The 18,428-nt window shown below is 38.8% G+C and overlaps 1 protein-coding gene across 1 annotated transcript; it reads left to right on the top strand.

Annotated features, from left to right (window-relative positions):
• The first annotated feature begins 798 nt into the window (after positions 1–798).
• Positions 799–17,391, top strand: ctdnep1a (CTD nuclear envelope phosphatase 1a). The gene is made up of 8 exons (XM_008435406.2): positions 799–1,497; positions 8,752–8,818; positions 11,414–11,532; positions 11,636–11,707; positions 11,888–12,004; positions 12,098–12,209; positions 15,035–15,119; positions 16,149–17,391. Exons 1-8 carry the CDS (start codon positions 1,387–1,389, stop codon positions 16,207–16,209), a joined length of 744 nt encoding a protein of 247 aa, XP_008433628.1. The 5' UTR covers positions 799–1,386; the 3' UTR covers positions 16,210–17,391.
• Positions 17,392–18,428: the final 1,037 nt, after the last annotated feature.

Genomic DNA, 18,428 nt, shown 5'->3' with positions numbered 1-18,428 from the left:
ATTGTTTTTAAGACTTGGCTTCCACTAGGTCACTTCAACCCATGAATACGCTTTGATCTTAACAACTGCATCATAGCTCACTATATGGATAGGATTGTTGCCCTGCTAGAAAATGAACCTCCTCTCCTTCCAAAGGTCATTGGCAGAAATAGCTTTCTTCCTTCCACTCAACTTTCTTGGAACATTTTTTTTCACTGTAAACACCAGATTTGTGTGCACAAATAACATTTAAAACAAAATCTTGCGGTTTTAATTGGTAAACAAATGACATTTAATTGAAATAACTTGTATAAATGTTTTATATGACAATGAAGTATTTTTTTCATAAACCAATATATAGCCAAACTAAAAAAATATAAAAAGGAAATTAATTTAGGATCATGTTAAATTAATAGGTTTTATTAATTACAGTTATCTAAAAATCAAAAGTAGTTTACATTTTTCAAAAACACGAAATATTTTTGAAAGACGGTAGGCTCAATTCCCTGCTGAATATTTTTAGTAAAGGCCAATATAAAACAGACGACACTGGAGGCAGCTTATAATATTTTATTGCTTTATCATTTAAATCACAGTGGTGGGACAACTAAACTAGGCTTCTGTCGGTGTCAGGTAAATTTTAAGCGACGTCACTTTTATAAAATTCTCTAACGTGTTTAAGTCTGCTCTGATGCCGCTGACATAAGAAAGGTAAGCTGTTAAAAAGCGGCGATATATCAGGTTAATCTTTGATAACTTTAATGGTTCGACGCACTCGCTCGTCCACGTCGGTATGTTTTCTTTCCACGTGGACGCGATGCGCGTCGCCGCGCCTAGCTCCTCGCGGAAGTGACGGCAAGGCGGCGATGGCGGCTCGCAGCTTCATTCCGGACTACCAGTGGACTACAAACTGATTTTAAGCCCACCGGCTGGACTTCGGGGGAACTTTTACTCAAGCGCCTCTCTTCGGATGCCGCACAGAGCGAAGCCGCGTCGTACCGGTGCATGTCAGCGAGCGGCTTCACGGCTTTTGGGGGGTATTTTTATCCTCGGTTTCAAGGTGGTCACCCCGTCGAGCTAGCGGTAGCTTCTCGGCTATCAGCTAACGGTGGTTTGTGCTGTGGTTCATACAGCAGCAGCAGGCGACGTGAGGCGGCTTCTTTCCCTTTCAACGCGGCTGTGTGTTCCTGTCATAATGCTCTGTATGTAAAGCTAGCCGTGCCACAAGTGTGAAGAAGAGCCCAGCCTCTTGTCAGTAGGAGCTGCTGGTTTAGGCGGATTTTCCCTGCCTGAGCAGCACGTTAAAAGTCGCCTCTGTATTTACAAGAGCAACTTCGCCAAACCGGCGTGCTTTAATATTCCTTTCGAGACTTGAAGCAGACCCGCTGTGGGGGTCTTTGGGAGCTCATGAACATGCTGAAAACCCGGCAGTGTCTACTCGGCATCCGCACTTTCCTCGGTGTCACGTCCAGAATATGGGGCTTCATCATGTACATCCTCAGGAAGCACCTCCGAACGGTGAGCACAGCTTTGAAAACGAGTGGGCTGCTGAGACTGTAGGTCTGAAAAACACCCATCTGCACTGACACATTTCCTCCTGGTCCGTACTTACAAATATTTGCACCCTCAGATGACTTGTTCTGTCTTATAGTCTAAAATCATTTTTTACCACATTAAATTTATTTAATAAGGTAATTACTTTTTGCACAGATGTCGCTCGGGGTGTTTCTGAGTCATGGGTGAAGAGGTGTAAACATATTTTACAACCTGGGAGTTATGTAAGATGTTACACAGGATGCCAAAGTGCACAAAGCCCTTTTAAACTGCATGCTGATTTACAGCTGCACTTACCGTTCATTACGTACAGTAAAAAGGGAGCATTTGACAGTAATTTCAAGTTTCTGTTTCCAAATGCTTTAAAAAGAAAGAATCAAATAGGATTATTATACAGCCTTAGCTGTATGTTGGCTGCTCATTGCAGAGTCAATGTTTACAATAGATAGGGAGGGCTTAGATTTGCTGTTAAGAGTCACAAGTTAAGTGCAAGAAAACAAATCTCAATTTGGACATATGTGTTGCTGTTTTCGAAAGCAGAGAGAGTCTATGAACAAGAAAACACTCCAGATGCCTCACAATTACATAAAATTCAGTCTGATAAATTATTCTAAATAATAGTCATGTTCGTTTTGTTGCAAATCGTCCCTTTCAAGCTACGATCGCCATCAGATTTGATGTTCCTTTCAAACAGACTTTTGGTCAATTTTCCCCCTAAAAAAATGTTTCTGGTCATTGATCTGTAGGCTAGACACTGAAAATTCGGAATATTTGATTCTATTAATAAATGCATCAAGAGGAAGAACGCCCCCCGCTTTTTGATTTGGTAAAACATCATCCGGAAACACGCGCTTCGATTTGTATTGTTGAGTTGATTAAAAATATTAGTAATCAAGTCATTAACATTAATGGGTCAAATGTTATTCATTCACTTCCAGTTTGATTTAAAACTACTACGCTGATTCTGGAACATATTTATATTTTATTTTTTTATCAAATCAAGTTCTTAAAGACAAAAATGTTGGAATCTATCAATAGCAGGCCAGACCACAAAGAAAATCAGCATGTGCCAGGAAACACAGATTATTGCTTATCTAATGTTTACCTTCTTATTCTTGCTTTAAAGAATATTTTCATAAGCATTTATTATACTTGCAGTGAAAGTACGGCATGCTTCTTAAAAGAAAAACGGATATTGATATCGATCGGGGAAAAAACCTGATCGGTGCATTTCCATTTCTCAGTTAAGCAGCACAACACCTAAATATACCTCAAAGTCACTCTGGTTTAGTCACGTAAAATCCTCCAAACAGTAAATTAACAATTAAGGGATAGATGCAATAAACCGGTTTAAAAACTAAAAGAATAGCGCATCTTTTTATTGCAAATATGAGCCAATTCTTGTTAAAGTAGTAATAAAAGCACCAACTGTAAGAAGGCAAGCAACCAAGATGCAGAGCAAACTTTTTGTTGCCCATACATATTTTCTTTAACAATTCTTAATTTGACCTGTTCTATTTTTTTCTTTCTTTGCAACTGTAACACATAAGAGAAAACCGTGCTGCAATTTTTTTTCTGATGAAGTCGAGAGTTTTTAATCCAGCAGAGAATAAAGGAATTGCCAGACTATACCCATTTATGTATCAAAGCATAAACCAATTCTTAACCCCGAAAAGGTTCATTAAAGGAAATACTCTTCTTTGATGCATTTATGGTCTGAAAATTGTGGAAGTTCTTAGTTAATTTGTTTTTCTTCCTGAATTGAAACAGGAAGAAAAATTAGGGACATTTTTCCAATTCTGATTTCTTCATTCATATATTTGGTTTTATCTTTTAATGCAACTCTTGTAAGATGATTTAAAAAGCTAATCAGGAATTTATTGAAAGTATTAAAGCTCACTAAGTCCAACTAAACATCTAGTATCTACATTGGGACCCTTTGAGAGAAAGGATGTTTTATTTCCCTTGAAGAGTAACTAACATTTTTACATCCATTTTTGCAATAAATTGTCTAAAATTATCATGGAGTTGTTGCACATTAATCTATCAGTTAATCATAACGTTGATTAGCTGATTGTTTTTTCATATCGTCTCTGCATTATCGACTTATTCGTCCAGCTGAGGCGCAAAGTCACGACCGCCTCGGGAGAACAAATGTTAGATTTAAAGAAAGTTTCAGCTTCGCCTCCGATCTCTTCCAAAAAACAAACAAACATGACGTACGACACAATCTAAGCCACCTGCTCCGTAACTTAGATGTTACTCCCAGGTGTTTGCCGAGTCGCAGGCGGGCCTGCGTAGGCGCTGAAACGCGAGCGGACTTCAGCTGGAGCGGGGAGCGTATCGAGCCCAACAAAGCCTGGAGGTGCGTCCCGCGTGTCGTAATCGTCTCGCTGCAGTTCATTGTGAAGCGGCAACACTTGCAGGGTGAGAGTGAGGAGTTGAGTCCATGCTCCAGCTGAACTGAGAGGGATTATGTTGGCACAGAGAGCGCACTGTTCTCCCCCTTCTGTTTCCTCTCATTTTAACTCACAGTTTAGCTCTGTTGTTTACAGCCTGCGGTCCAGAGGAACACCGTCCGCATCCAGGACGCTTTAGGCGGTTAGTGTGGCATATTTGCCTGGATGATTTAAGTGAATTTAAAATGTTTAAAAACCTGTTTATGTTTGGGGGGTTTTTTTGTTTTTTTTTACTCCCTCAATTTGTGAACGCGGACCTGATCTGAAAATGTGTGTCCTTATTGGATTAAGAACACAGGCGGCTGGTTATAATCCAACTCGCACTACTCCACTGTACCGTCAACAAATGACAAGATGATTGTTTACCAGTCTTACTCACATCAGTGTTGCATAACGGCTCGATTATCATCTTGCAGGATTACAGGTGTGCAGCCAAATATGGCAACAATTCAAAAACAGAGGGCTAACCCTGCCAAAACTCTGAACGTTTAAGTAATTTTAATAAAGTAGTGTCCTTATAATTTGGATAATTAATTGATTATGCAAATTCACCCTGTTGATTTCCTCTCATTTTCATTTAAATTAAGAAATTAGATTTTTTTTTTTTTTTAAGATATCAAGTAGTTCTTGAAAGCAAATTTTTAATTTCTGGATGTCCCGATTAGGTTTTTTCTTTTTGTTTTTATTAATTTGATACTGCCAGTTAAATAACACATCTTCCATGGGTATTTCATAATTTGCAGCAATATTGTGATTTTTCTCTCACTCAACAGACATTTAGGATTCTGCAGTATCTGTTTTCTTTGATAGTAATCAAAGACATTTTGTTCTGAATGCTATACAACTAAATAAGTAGTGTTTCAGCTGCTTTGTGTACCTCTTCTGGAATGCTGGAAATATCTAAACTGATGAGCAAAGCATGAAGAGCAACATGTTGTTTTTAAATTGGTGAAATGTGTTTGGACGCCCCGCCGGAGCCGTGGCTGAGATGAACACAGACGGTAGATCTTTACAAAGGTATTAAGAACTGAATTTTCTTTGAGATTCCTGATACCAATCATTTAAAAATAGTCCAGATTAGGACGCTAATGTTATACCTGCAGGATGTCGATAAAATAATCACTTCAGTCAAGACAAAAATGACTGAATGGTTGGAAAACACATTTTGGTTTCATTTTAGATGATAATTTTGTTGACAGTTATTGTATTGTATAGATGTATTCTTGTTACGGCTGCATGCAGAATCAATAGATAATTGTAAAGATTGAGAATAAATAGTCACCTGAGGGGAGGGCGATATGGACTTAAAATTTGATTGATATTTTATAGTAACAATAATTATTTTTAGGTCACCATGTGGCAGTTACAGCGTGACAAATCCCCATAAAATACTGCTTTTGAAAAACACAACCATTTGTAATCCGAATCTTTAGGATGCCTATCATAAAATGAAGCTTGATTTTTGTCACTGAAGTGCATCCAGTAGCTGCTTTTTATCATATTTTCAAATGAATTCATATTTATTGAGACTTTTATTGAGCAAACGGAAGAAAATGATAAAATGGTAACAATCCCAACAATACAGACACAAGGTTTACCCCAGAAAACTTGATAAGCCCGGTGGTTGGGTCAGTTGTTCATCCAGCAGTCCGTCGTGTTTTTGAGTTAAAAAATGTTTAAAGTTGACAGGAACTTTGAAAATATCACTTGATAATTACGTGTTATTGAAATACTAATACCTGAACACCAACTATAAAATCTTAAAAAATGCAAACATTCTAAAAAGACTTAAATAAATAAGCAATGCTAAAGCCTGGTGGCCCGCCAGGCTTATAAAACACTGGGGGGAACCCTGCTGACAGTTTGAGGGTTTGTGAGGGTTTAAATTTCATTAACCCTCATTAATCAACTTATTTTTAATCATACTAAGATTAATCACATCAAGATTACTTCACCTTCTTAAAACAATGGCCCTGAGTCATTTATTGCCAAAAGATGATTTTAGCAAAAGAATAACATGGGCCATTATTTTAGAATGGTGACAATGTGTAAAGTTTTTAGCTTTTTTTTTCCTGCTGGTATGGGAATTCTCCTGGATCTGTAGGCTCCAGTTGGATTCTGCTTTAAGTGCAGAAAGATGTGGGTGAGGCTTCCCTGTGGCGCTCAGCAGCTGCAGGCTTCCCCCTCCTGAGTCAACTCTGCCAGGCAAACCCCCTCCGCCCCCTCCCATCCTCTGCTACGGTACCAAGCTGCTCACTCAGTCACCCGGCAAGTCTTCTTCTCTGTGCAAGCCCCCATGCTCCGCTGACGCTCGCCGACAGCTGAGGGGATAAAAATAGCCGTGTGAGGAAAAGAGCAGAGCCCCCTGGTGCAGGAGTGGCGCTCTGAAGGATCCTCGCCGGAGCCGAGCAGCAAAGCCACACAGGGAGGACAGAACATGCTCAATTACTGTATTGAGTTTTATTATTCTGCCCTGTTCTGCTGCCTCTGAACCAAAACACTGGGGGTTCGTTAAGATGACTCCTTTTAAAAACAAAAAGGCCATTCCTTTTTAAAAAATATTTTTAAAGAGCTACTTTGCTGTAGCAGGCTTGTCTTCAGCTGCCTCCAGTTGGAGCTGGACTTGTTACTCACACTAAAGGAGAGGGAAAAAGGCTCCTTGTTGGGGTCTGTATTGATTTTAAAACTCTTTCTTCTTACCTTTATATTCCTGAATGACCTTCTCTCTTAATTGATCAGACGTATTGACCCAGTATAAACCCCCCTGACTCTGAACAAAGAGTCCTGTTAACTGCTCCCAGGTCATAGTGGGTGATAACCATTTCTTCATTTGAGCTCCTAGTTTTTTAAACTACTTCTGCTACTTTCTTCAGGAACTGGAGCTGCACGGTATATTAAATCACAATATTACTGCATGCATGCAGTATTCCAATAGCAAACAAAAGTTTGGGTGCAATATTTGGTTGGATAATACAACTGTCATGTACTCATGCTCTGCATATCAGTAATGTTGTATACGTGGAAAGATGGATGCACTCTTAAATGCCTTAACCTGAAGTATAACATGAGCCATTATTTTATATAATGTCAGGATAATGTGGATTAATTGTAATCGTCATAAATTTTTGGTATCAAAATTAAGTCCATATATTGGACAGCTTTATCAGAGTCAAATCTCTTTTCTCTTTTAGCGTTGTGTGATATTTTTCAGATTATTATTGTTGTAGTAAACGTCCACCTGTTTGAGCTGGCTGTGTATATTTCTGTAACTTAGTTTGAAGACTCAGTATTGTGTATTTTCCGTTTGCATAGTGCCACTTTAAGGCACAATCAACTGTCACCTTCAGTCATAAACACTCTGTATATACAGTATATCTCAATCAAAACTCCAATAAAATTTGACTTGACAATTCAACGCCTTGAAATTGGGTCTCTGGTTCTTTAAGAAGCTTCAGCAATGCTCCTCCTTCATGCCATTTACAGCTGTTCTTAGACGTGGCGGAGTGAGAAGTAGTTCCCATGATGAGCTCAGCTGAAGCTCAGTCCTAAAATAGTGAAGCATTGTTGTGATGAAGAGCAGAAGCTTCTTAAAGAAACAGGCCAATTTCAAGAGTCAACTCACAAAGTCAGATTTCTTGCAAGTCATGTTTTGTACTTAACATAGTTACTTAATTGTGCTATAAAATGGCCTGGAAAACACATAATTTAATCCTTTTAAAGAGCATTCATCTTTTCGAAGGTAGCACCAACTATGTACATGTATCTCTAACTCTAATGGGCATCGCATTATCAAAGTGTGCAGCGTTGCAATTGCAAATAGTATTTGAATGCAATATTTGTTAGGATGTGATATTCTAAGTGCTGTGCATCAAATGTCAGCATGCAGGTAGTTTATATATGGTCTGTTGGTTCAACTCTGAATTCACACCTCCTGTATATTTATAGTGGCCTAGATGGTAAAACTCAAAGGGGTGGGAACATTGTGAGAAAGCAAAAGAAAGGTCAGAGTAATGTAGGTCAATCATAATCATCATGGCAGCATTCAGCAATAGTTCTTTTTCGTTTTCATATCCTGCAGCTCTAGCAGTAGCGTAGCACCTGCTTTTGATGTCCCCTATAGTCTTCTTTTCTTTTGCCACTTGAATGGTTTTTGGTCTTTGGTCATATTTAACAAGATGGCAGCATAAAGAGATGGCAGATCTCTGCCCATTGCGCAGTCCCATTAGATCATCTAGGCTCCTGGGTCGTCTCACCCCACAGGCTTTCTAGAAGATTTAGTTCTGTGAACTGAGATGACCAGGTCAAAAACGGTTTTTATGTTTGGCTTGAAGCTTTTGGTCATTACCCTGTTGATGTAGTGCCCCCCTCTCTGTCAGGGGCCGCCACATTTCCATCTAAAATGTTTCAGAGTTCATTGAGCCATGGAATCTAACTAGGTTCCCCAGGCTTTAGGTAGATAAAAAGTCCCCCAGCATCACAGATCCTTCACTATGCTTCAACTATGGATCACAAATTAGTCTGTTCCAGATTACTGAACAGGAGATCAGTAGTCTGGCACAGTTTGCTTACAGCAGACTGGCACAGTCTGCTTACAGCAGGGGGCCGATGTAAAAGTCTGAGTCTTCGATTGATGTATTTATTATTTGTCTTAGTTACCTCACCATGCCTCACTGTTTTGTACATCCTGTGCTGTGTTTTTTGTTCCCGGTGTTCTGCTCTGCTGAGAACTGACTGTCTCATTTGCCTGGTTCGTTTTCAGATAATCCAGTATCAGACGGTGCGATACGACATTTTGCCCCTGTCGCCTATCTCCAGAAACAGACTCAGTGAGTACACACTGTTCTTCTTTCAAGAAACCCTCTCTCTCTCTCTGTCTCTGCTAAATCATATTGGGCGTCTGCGAAACCCTTCAGATGGCGGAATGTTTTGTGCTGCTGTTTTTGTCCGGACTGCCAATCACAACACATTTCTACTGTGGAAAGTTAGGAAGTTAAACCAGTTTGTCGAGAAGGAAGTGATTGTGCAGAAAAGAAGTTCAGCACGCACCACTTCCTCACCTCAAGCTGTGTGATCATCCCTTTATTTTAGCTTGGAGTTTATTCCTCCATGCTGTTTCTTCTTCAGATGCTTTGATGTATTTTCCTTCATGTCCACCATAGAAAGTAAAAGTGACTCTACCTTCTCAGCTCAGAGGGAAACATGTTGAGCGCCTAGAATAATTTTGTTTACAGTACATAATCAGAAAATGTCTTTTTGTTGCTCAGCTCTAAACGTACAGGCAGAGGAAAGCTGAACTGCCTTTATGCAAAAGCATATAGTGGTGGTCACATTTTATTTTAACTGGACAAGATCCTCTATCAGACTGTAAACCTGTTAATTACACTGCTCAGCCACTTTAGGATAACCTTCTGCTGTTCCACCATGTTTGAGTTGAGGAAATGGAGAAGGGATGCAAATGGAAGAGGTGTAGGTGTGCTCTGGACGAGAGGCCTTTCAGTCACACTGGGCCAAGAGGAAGGATTAGGTTTCTGTTCAGATTCTCTCTCACTGCTCCGACCTCTGCTGGAAATATTCAGGTCCAGTCTGGACAGGCTTGATGGTTCATTTTCACTAACTGGTCAGCTTGTGGTCCGGTTTTCACAACCACATGTCCAGGTGAAGCAGCATTCATAAGGGTCTTTCAATCAGCAGGTAGCATTGTTCTGAATTAGTTTTTTTTTTAAATTAAGAAATAAATAACACATCATTTCTAATTGCAAACAACAAAGAAAAATGTCCTTTTGACCCTTCTGGTCACTAATGGTTAATGTAAGTTTTAAGTAAGCTGCCAAGGTGAATGGTCACAGATTCTTCCAGATACTATTTTTTAATGTATTTTTTAGGTGGATTCACCTTTTTTTATTGATGAAAATTAGTTTTTTTTTTATTTTTTTATGTTTTGCTGTTTGTCTGAAGATGCACAGTTGTAACAAGATATTTACATACGCTACATAAAAAAACAACCTTTTTTTCTCACTGTCATTCAGTCGGACCAAACATTTCCTGTTCCAGAAAAGTTGGGGTTGGAAAAATTACTTCACCTTAAATAATGAGTTTGAGTTTCCTTCCAGAAGCTTCTCATAATTACTGCTGGATTTCTGGCCCATTCCTTTTCGGATCTTTTTTTTTTTTCATATTTGTTTGCTTGCTTATTTGGATCCCGATTAGCCAATGCCGTAACAATGGCTACTCTTCCTGGGGTCCACATCATAAAACAAACAAACAAAAAAAACAACATTTATTACAAAAACAGTTACACACACTTAATATTCTGAGCTAATATGTATAATTATTTGTGTTTAAAGACAGACTTTTTGGGTCTAAATACAGACAGAGCAACTAATGTAGAAATCTGGTTGGTGATTAGAAGATATTGGAGTATTTAGAGCCATTTGCAAAACTGTTGCTTGACTGTAACACGTTGAAGATAAGTACAAGATCCAGAAATAGCCAAACCACGTGACTACATTTTCTATTGAAAGAGGCCGTTTATAAAGGCTGAGCCTGAGAATTTCCTGAGGAGTTGTTTTTATAACAACATAGATAGACAAACATCAATGGTTTTTGCAGTTAAATATTTTCTTTTTCTTTTTGTTGGCTCTGTTTTTATGCACTGCTTTGTTTCTGCATTTCTTAGCACCCCTGATAAAGATAAGTATTAAGAAAACTTGGTTATCTTTAGTTGCTGTTGGATTATCCCACACTAAACAGAAACAACCCTACCCTAACCCTAAACCCTTGAAATGTCAGGAAACAAGAAAAGCTCCATTCTCCTAAACTTGCCCAAAGCTGTAATAGGAAAATCTCCAAAGCTTACAGTGTACAATTATGCTGCTGCAGTAAAAGATAAACTGGTTTTGCAGGCAGGGGTTTAAACACATCTTGGCAGCTTATAAAATATGGAGACTCAAGATCATCTTTCTACATGCCAGATATGTATGTGAATGAGATAAAGTAAAGCATCTCATAAACTTTTTATTTCAAATAATATAAATTTTACTGCAGATGCAAAAATGTGTGCAATAGTGCCCTAAAGCAGTGTTCATATTTTATGAAAAATTATAGATGTTACTAAATAATCAGAAAAAAGTTTTGTCTATGTTATGATGCCCTTTCTCTTGTTTTGCATTTTTATTTTATTTACCATAATTTGGTTATTTGAAAACATAAAATCACAACCACTGTCAGAAATTTGACTGTAAAGTTCCAATAGGTGACTGTAAAAGTGGACCAAACATGAAAACAATCTGAAAATGGTTTTATTGTTGTTGTTTTTTAATGCTTTATTTCCAGTTCAACATCAAAATTTCCAAGATTTCAAACTGTGACGTCATATCTGTGTATAAGCATCACACCAATCCTTATTGTTCTGTAAATCCTAGATGCTGTAAAGCGGAAGATCCTGGTTCTGGACCTGGACGAGACGCTGATCCACTCTCATCACGACGGCGTCTTGCGGCCCACAGTGAGACCTGGCACGCCGCCAGACTTTATCCTCAAAGTAAATGGCCGACTGTCGCACAAATAACACACACGACTGGGTCTGAATCCTGTCTTCCCCGACTGACCTGCCTCTCTGTGTGTGTGTTTGCTTCTCCGCGCAGGTCGTCATAGACAAGCATCCAGTCAGATTCTTTGTACATAAAAGGCCGCACGTTGACTTCTTTTTAGAAGTGGTGAGTGTCAGTCAGCTCTACTGTAACCTTTAGCGGTGGAAACCCACAAACATGCTCTGCTCTGCTCGGGTTTCCTTTCTGTTCCTCTTGAAGTTATAAGCTAATATTTGCTTTGCATGCGTGCCCCTGATGACTCCAACTCGTCCGCTGTTGTGTGCCCTGAACGATGTGTGTGCACAGGTGAGCCAGTGGTATGAGCTGGTGGTTTTCACAGCCAGCATGGAGATCTACGGCTCAGCAGTTGCAGACAAGCTGGACAACAATAGGAACATCCTGAAACGCAGATACTACAGACAGGTACTGCTCAGCGTTGTGTGTGTGTGTTTGTTAAATCAGGCATTTTCATTTAGTCACTCTTTCATTATGTCTTTTTATTTTTTCCTCTCCCAGCATTGTACATTGGATTTAGGTAGTTATATTAAAGACCTGTCGGTAGTACATGATGACCTGTCCAGTATTGTTATCCTGGATAACTCGCCTGGTGCTTATCGAAGCCATCCAGGTAAGACTTACTATATAATACATTCAGATTGATTTCAAATGTTGATTGTTATAGATAATATGTTGTGAGAACATTTGCAAAAAGATGTCTCTGTTTTTAAACATAGCGGTCATCCAAACATGATGACCTTATATCAAATAGTTGTAGATTAAAAGCATTAGAAATGGATTATGAGTTTCCTCAGCCAGTTTTAACTCCATTATGTACGTTAACAAACTGAACAGTATATTGGTCCCTCTTCTGCCTCCTAATAACACAATACAAGTTTTAAATTATTTTAATCCTATTTTCATATGGTTAGTGTCTTTTGTTCTTACTAGGTCTCATTGGGGCTGAAGCAATCAATTTTTAATGGGATGAATTGTTTTGTTTTTTTATAATTGTCAACTAATTTAGTACTTGATTAACCGTTAACTAGATTTTTGACTTAAAAAAGGTTATTTTCTGAAAGAACAACACAGTCAGAGCAGTAGCTAAGCCAAAACTATATGAAAAATGTATACATTTTTACATGTATACATGGTGAAAAAACATTCTATGTCTGTAAATATGCTCTACCCAGAACTCCTCGAGTCGCATAGATTTAGCTTCATATTCAATAAAAAAAACATTAAATAAAGAAATATCCTATTAAGCACCTTTTGCTAGTCTTTTTTAAGAGTCTAGTCTACATATAAAACCAAAACTGTATGAAGATTGAGAAAAGTCAGGCAGAATATTGGTGAATATAGTCAAAGATGCTTGTTTTTATTTAGCTGTAGATGCTTTCTTTGCTTCAAATAATAAAGCAAACATTAGAAAATGCTGCTGTTGCATTTCAGGTTATAAAATGTAATTTTTTTATTGATTAAAGGAAATGAACTATTTATTTATTTTGATATTTTAATGTTTCTAATATTTAAAAAAAAGGCCTAAGCCAGTGGTTCTTAACCTTCTTTGAGGTATCGAACCCCCCAGTTTCATATGCGCATTCACCGAACCCTTCTTATTCCCTCCGACACACAAAATACTTTGCGGTATTCTGATTTAGTAATGTAATTAAATTAGCTGTGTAACCACCCCCACACCACTAGAGGCAGTACCAACCCCGAAAAGATGCGACTAAGGAGCAGATTTAGACTATAGAATTTGGTAAAAACTGGGAGCTTTGCTGAAGTAATTAAAGACAAAAGTTCAAATCCATGCTGAGAGTGGAACTCCTTTAATCAGTGCTCCTTCACAGCTCTGATTGGCTAAGCAATGTAAAGTGATCCTCTGSAGCAAGTGATGGCAAAGCGGGGCGTCATCACGACTTTACACAAGTGTGTCTTTACCTCTGCGGCAGAGGCTCCGCCGAACCCCTGAGACCGACTCATCGAACCCCTGGGGTTCAATCGAACCCAGGTTAAGAACCACTGGCCTAAGCTGTTAAGTAAAAAAAAAAATCTGCAAATGTGCCAATTGTTTATCCATCATCAGAATAACTGATAACTAAACAAATTTTTAGTTGCTGCTGCAGTCGAAGCCTCTGACTCTTGTCTCAAACTCAGCCACTTCAGTTTCAAGAGGGCTTCTTAAAATATTCTTGCACAACCTTTTCAAGTGGTTTCCGTCTGGAGCTCAGGTCACGATGTGGTGAAACCTCTCACCTCTTGGTCATCTCTGCTGCCTAGCTTTGCGTCACACGTCTTTCTGTGAAGCTTTCTTAGCACCACCAGGAAAGCTGGTGGGATGAATTATGTGGTCCACATACCGCAGTTTTAGAACCACAGACCTGAACCTTTTTGCAGCGGCCGTCAGAGGCTGAAGAGAAAAAGGAAGCAGCCTGAGCTAAAACTCGACAAAAGGAACAGCAGGACACACGGTGGAAAAATAAGCAGAAGCAGAGCTGACTGGTTATTGTAGTGTCCTCTGACTTGGTGATGTTGCAAACAAAACATCACCTGCTGTGTGATTAGGATGGGGTCTCCATGGTGACCTGAATGAGCTCCCTGTTTGCTTTTCTGTAGCATCTTTCAAGGTTGAAACTTTATAAATGGGCCAGTGTGAGATTCCCACGGTCCGATCAAACATTTATGACGAAAATTGTGTTAATACACACAGAAACAACAAGTTACACAACTATTATTAAGAATATAAAAGTGATACGATAACCTTGAGTATCTGTTCTCAATATAATGATTGTTTTCAAGTATTTCTGATCAGAACATTAATATAAAGTAACAGTCTTCAGATGTTGTCTTGTTAATTAGCTGGGCCGGTCGGCTGCTTTGTAAACATGTTGCTGATGCAGCTTCCAGCTGCCAGAGGAGGTAGTGACTGAATCAATCATCATGTCACAAGTCTATGATGTTTACATAAAAAAACAGAATTAATTTAATGGCTATTGGCTATAAGCAGCAGGCTCGTTCAAGTTTTACACTTAGAAACTTTAGAAAGTTTCTACATCAAATCTCGTGTCTTTAAACAACTATAAAATTATCTCGATGAGTTAATGTACCAATGTTGTTGAAATCAGCTTTAGCAGAACGCCGTCACATATTTTAAGATTAATACATAATGCATATCAGTGCCACCGTTGGTTGAGTTTGTCTCCTCTGATTTGACAATGCCTTGATCCTTTATAATTCAAGCAGATCTATTTTTGTTTTTCCATCAGACTGCAGATAAGAGTGAATAATTCGAGTTTGGTAGTCGAGGCACTTTTTTTTTAACATGCATTACAAACTTCATATTTCGTTAATTGCATTTGTGTCTGACTGAACACAGTGGTATGCCTGTTTGAAATGATGAAGTGAAACGTCCTTTCCTCTGTCTCGACTGACTGGCTGCTTTCTGCCCTACAGACAATGCAATACCCATTAAGTCCTGGTTCAGCGACCCTAGTGACACAGCTCTTCTAAACTTGCTGCCTATGCTGGATGCACTAAGGTAACAAAGTTCACCTAAAAAGCAGACATTTTGAACCATCCCATTTTAATCCAAGTAATACAGACAGTTGGTGTTTAAGACCGGAGAATAAAAACGGAATGAGATATTTTTCATCAGGAGCCGAAGTTTAAACCACCAGGGTTAGGATGTAAAACAATATTGCAGTCTTCCTAAAGTGACAGGAACGGCAAGGAGAGCATTATTCGAAGAAGCAGATGGTAAAGTTGGTTCAAATCTGTCGTTTTGTTGAAAAATTGGACCAAAGATGATCATTATTGCCAGAAAGCCACAAGGTGTTTATTTGAAACTTTACAACAAGCCAGAGAAGTGGGAAGACGGAGGTTCGTCTTAAGGATAGCAGCCATGAGTACAGTCAGCTGCATTGGCAGGATTTAGATGGAAGTGAAGTCTTGTGGTAGAATAGCCGATCTTTGAAATGAAAAGCTTTAAAATTGATGCCTTACACCTAGCACAACTAAGTTTTTGCAAATGTGAATGAGCAAAAAGTTTAGTCTCTCAAGGTGCAAAGCTGATAGAGACAAACCTGCAGCTGTGTTCACCCCCAGTGAAAGGTAATTCTACAAAGAATGGAGCTGAACTCTTGTTTCATAAATATTATTACCCGTAGAAATTAAAAAAAGATTTGCCTGAGATGGAAGAAGAGAAGAGGATGGAGTCGGGCTGAAGATAGTCAGGGTTAAGTCAGGTTTATTTGTTTATCACATTTCAGCAACAAGGCAGTTCAAAGTGCTATTCATAATAAAAATATCATACAGTCAGCAACTATGAAACAAACAATACATTCTGTCAAATGCCATCATCAAGGAATCGAATATGTTGATCAGTGCTCGACTTACTGCTAATCAAAGGTGCATTAGCATTCATAAATCCTCCAGCTAATATTTGTCGATGCATGAACAAAGCAGAGTAGTTTCCAAGTTAATATTTTCTCTAAAAAAACTACAATTTCTCTAAGACACCTATCGTAACCTCTTGCCCATGTCACTCCCGTCTCTCCGTTTGTCGCAGGTTCACCGCTGACGTTCGTTCCGTCCTCAGTCGAAACCTCCACCAGCACCGGCTCTGGTGATTGGCCGAACGGGGAGGCATGTTGCTTGTCGAGCAGCCTCTTCCTCTCCGCCGGTCTCCATCCTGCCCTCCTTTCCCTCTCTGACGACCCACCGGCCCTCCCAGACGGATCCTGGAGGAGATGGGAGAGGCTGGGGTGAGCGCCTAACTCGGGATGAACAGTACGGGATCACCAGAACCCAAGAACTAGTGGGGAGGGAGAGGGAGCCGGCTGGGTTTTTTTTTTTTTTTTCCTCCTTAAATCTTTATTATTTTTTTTCTAAAACAAAATGGAGCCTCTCTGCCTTATAGCTCCTGATACTGACTGTATGAATACGGAGGGGAGCTGTGTAAGTGAGTTGGAGCTTGTTAGTCCTTTTTAAACTTTTTTGGAAGACTGGAGATAAAGAAGCGGATCAGCGAAGCAACAAAGACGATTCTACGTCATTATTTCTTCTTCTCCTCTACCGCCATCATCACTGCACTTCAGCAGCCGCCTCATCTTACCTTCTCGGTGCAAATCAAGGGGGTAGCGTAGAAAAATAAACTTTTCATTGTTGCTTTTTCTTTAGACCAACATTGTCCACAGATATTGATTCATTCATTTCTAAAGGTACTATTTTCGTCTGCCCAACAATAGTGGATTTACTGACATTGCAATTTGGTGGAGTTTGCTTGACATAAAGCATCCGCAGGCCTTTTTTTTCTTTTTTCCTGCACAGATCTTTTCCTCCCACTTCCTGTCAGGATCATCACTCTTTGCCCCCCAAAGCTCCTCATGGGACTCGGTGAAATAAGACTTAAACATCGTAAGAAAAACAAATGGTTTGTTAATGATATGTGGACTGCCGTGCCGCTTTTCCATATATGATTGTTTTCTGCCACCATGATAAATGATAAGAATGAATTCTCCATAAAAGATGTTTTGCTCTCTCATTTAATGCCATCCTGGATTTACCTAATAGGAAATTGCACTTAACCCCCTTACTTCCCACTTTTTTTTCTTTTTTTTTATTTGTTGCAGATTCTTTGTTTTACAACCTTCCCTGTTCTGTTTCCACCCCAGATTGTATGGGTTCAGCTGTAAGACCCTCCATCTTAAAAATGCCTTCTGAACAATGTCAGTTTCGTCAAAGCTCACAGCGGCTTCTTATCGGCTCTGTCTCCATGTCTGTGTTACTAATAAAACACTCGTCAGTATCGACCTGCTAGTTATGCAGCTTCATTCCTTTTCACAATAATACAGCATGATGGCTTCGTATTTTATTCTCAATAATTGCTTCCGCTCGTTGGGAGGGGGAGAGAAAAAAAGCTGGAATTCAGTTTGGATCAACTGCTGCCACCATGTGGCCTGAACGGAGAACTACACTTGTGGTACTCGGACTCTTCTTTTCAGGATGGCTGAAGGAACAAACTTGATCTTATTTTATGCGTTCTGAATTACAGGTATGAAATGAAAAAAAAAATAATAATTAGCTTCCTAGTTGAGATCTAGAGTTTCAAATTAAAGTACACAACGGTTATTGTTTTTATTTCAAACTTTGGTTCCTAGACTTGCGGCCTTCACCTGTAGCTCTCGCTCTCCATGATCAAGTTACACTTTAGAAATTACAATTTAACACTTTTGGAAAAGAATTAATTTGATGGAGGGTTTTTATTTTTATTTTTCAGCATGACGACGACCCAAAACATATCAGCAAACCCACAAAAACTGACTGAGGATGAAGAAATTTAAAGGAATTGGGTTCTAGACTTTCTTACACCGTAGTTTTAATCTGGATCTTGTGGTTTAGACCCCCCCCAAAAAACGTTTTACAATAATTTTTACAAAATCGATCACTAATTGTTTTATTTAAAAAAGTATTTTTACAAATTTTAGAAAGCTAAGTGTTAAAAGATTTGCAAAGAGACTTTAAATGCAACTTGCATAATTTTGTTTTTCATTTAGGACAGTTTGGTACAACATTAGAATATAATTTAGATGATTGCTAGTAACTTTTGGACCTTAAATTGAATCAATTTAATTTAAAGAAGATTATTTGGACTACAAATAATTGTGGTACCACTCTGTTTCTGACACTTTTGACTTAATGGTATTTAATTAAAAAAAAGGATATTCTCAAAGTAAAAGTTGGATTTCATAATTTGTCATTATTCCACTGCAATAAAAGTTCTTATATTTAGACTCTTTATGCTTTATCAAAATTAATACACTTCTTTTTGCCTCTGCCTAAAAAGATG

Source organism: Poecilia reticulata, linkage group LG18, assembly GCF_000633615.1.
Source record: "Poecilia reticulata strain Guanapo linkage group LG18, Guppy_female_1.0+MT, whole genome shotgun sequence".
NCBI classification, from domain to species: Eukaryota; Metazoa; Chordata; class Actinopteri; order Cyprinodontiformes; family Poeciliidae; genus Poecilia; species Poecilia reticulata.
Note: the sequence above shows the minus strand (reverse complement) of the source record. Positions and strands in the feature narration are given on the sequence as shown.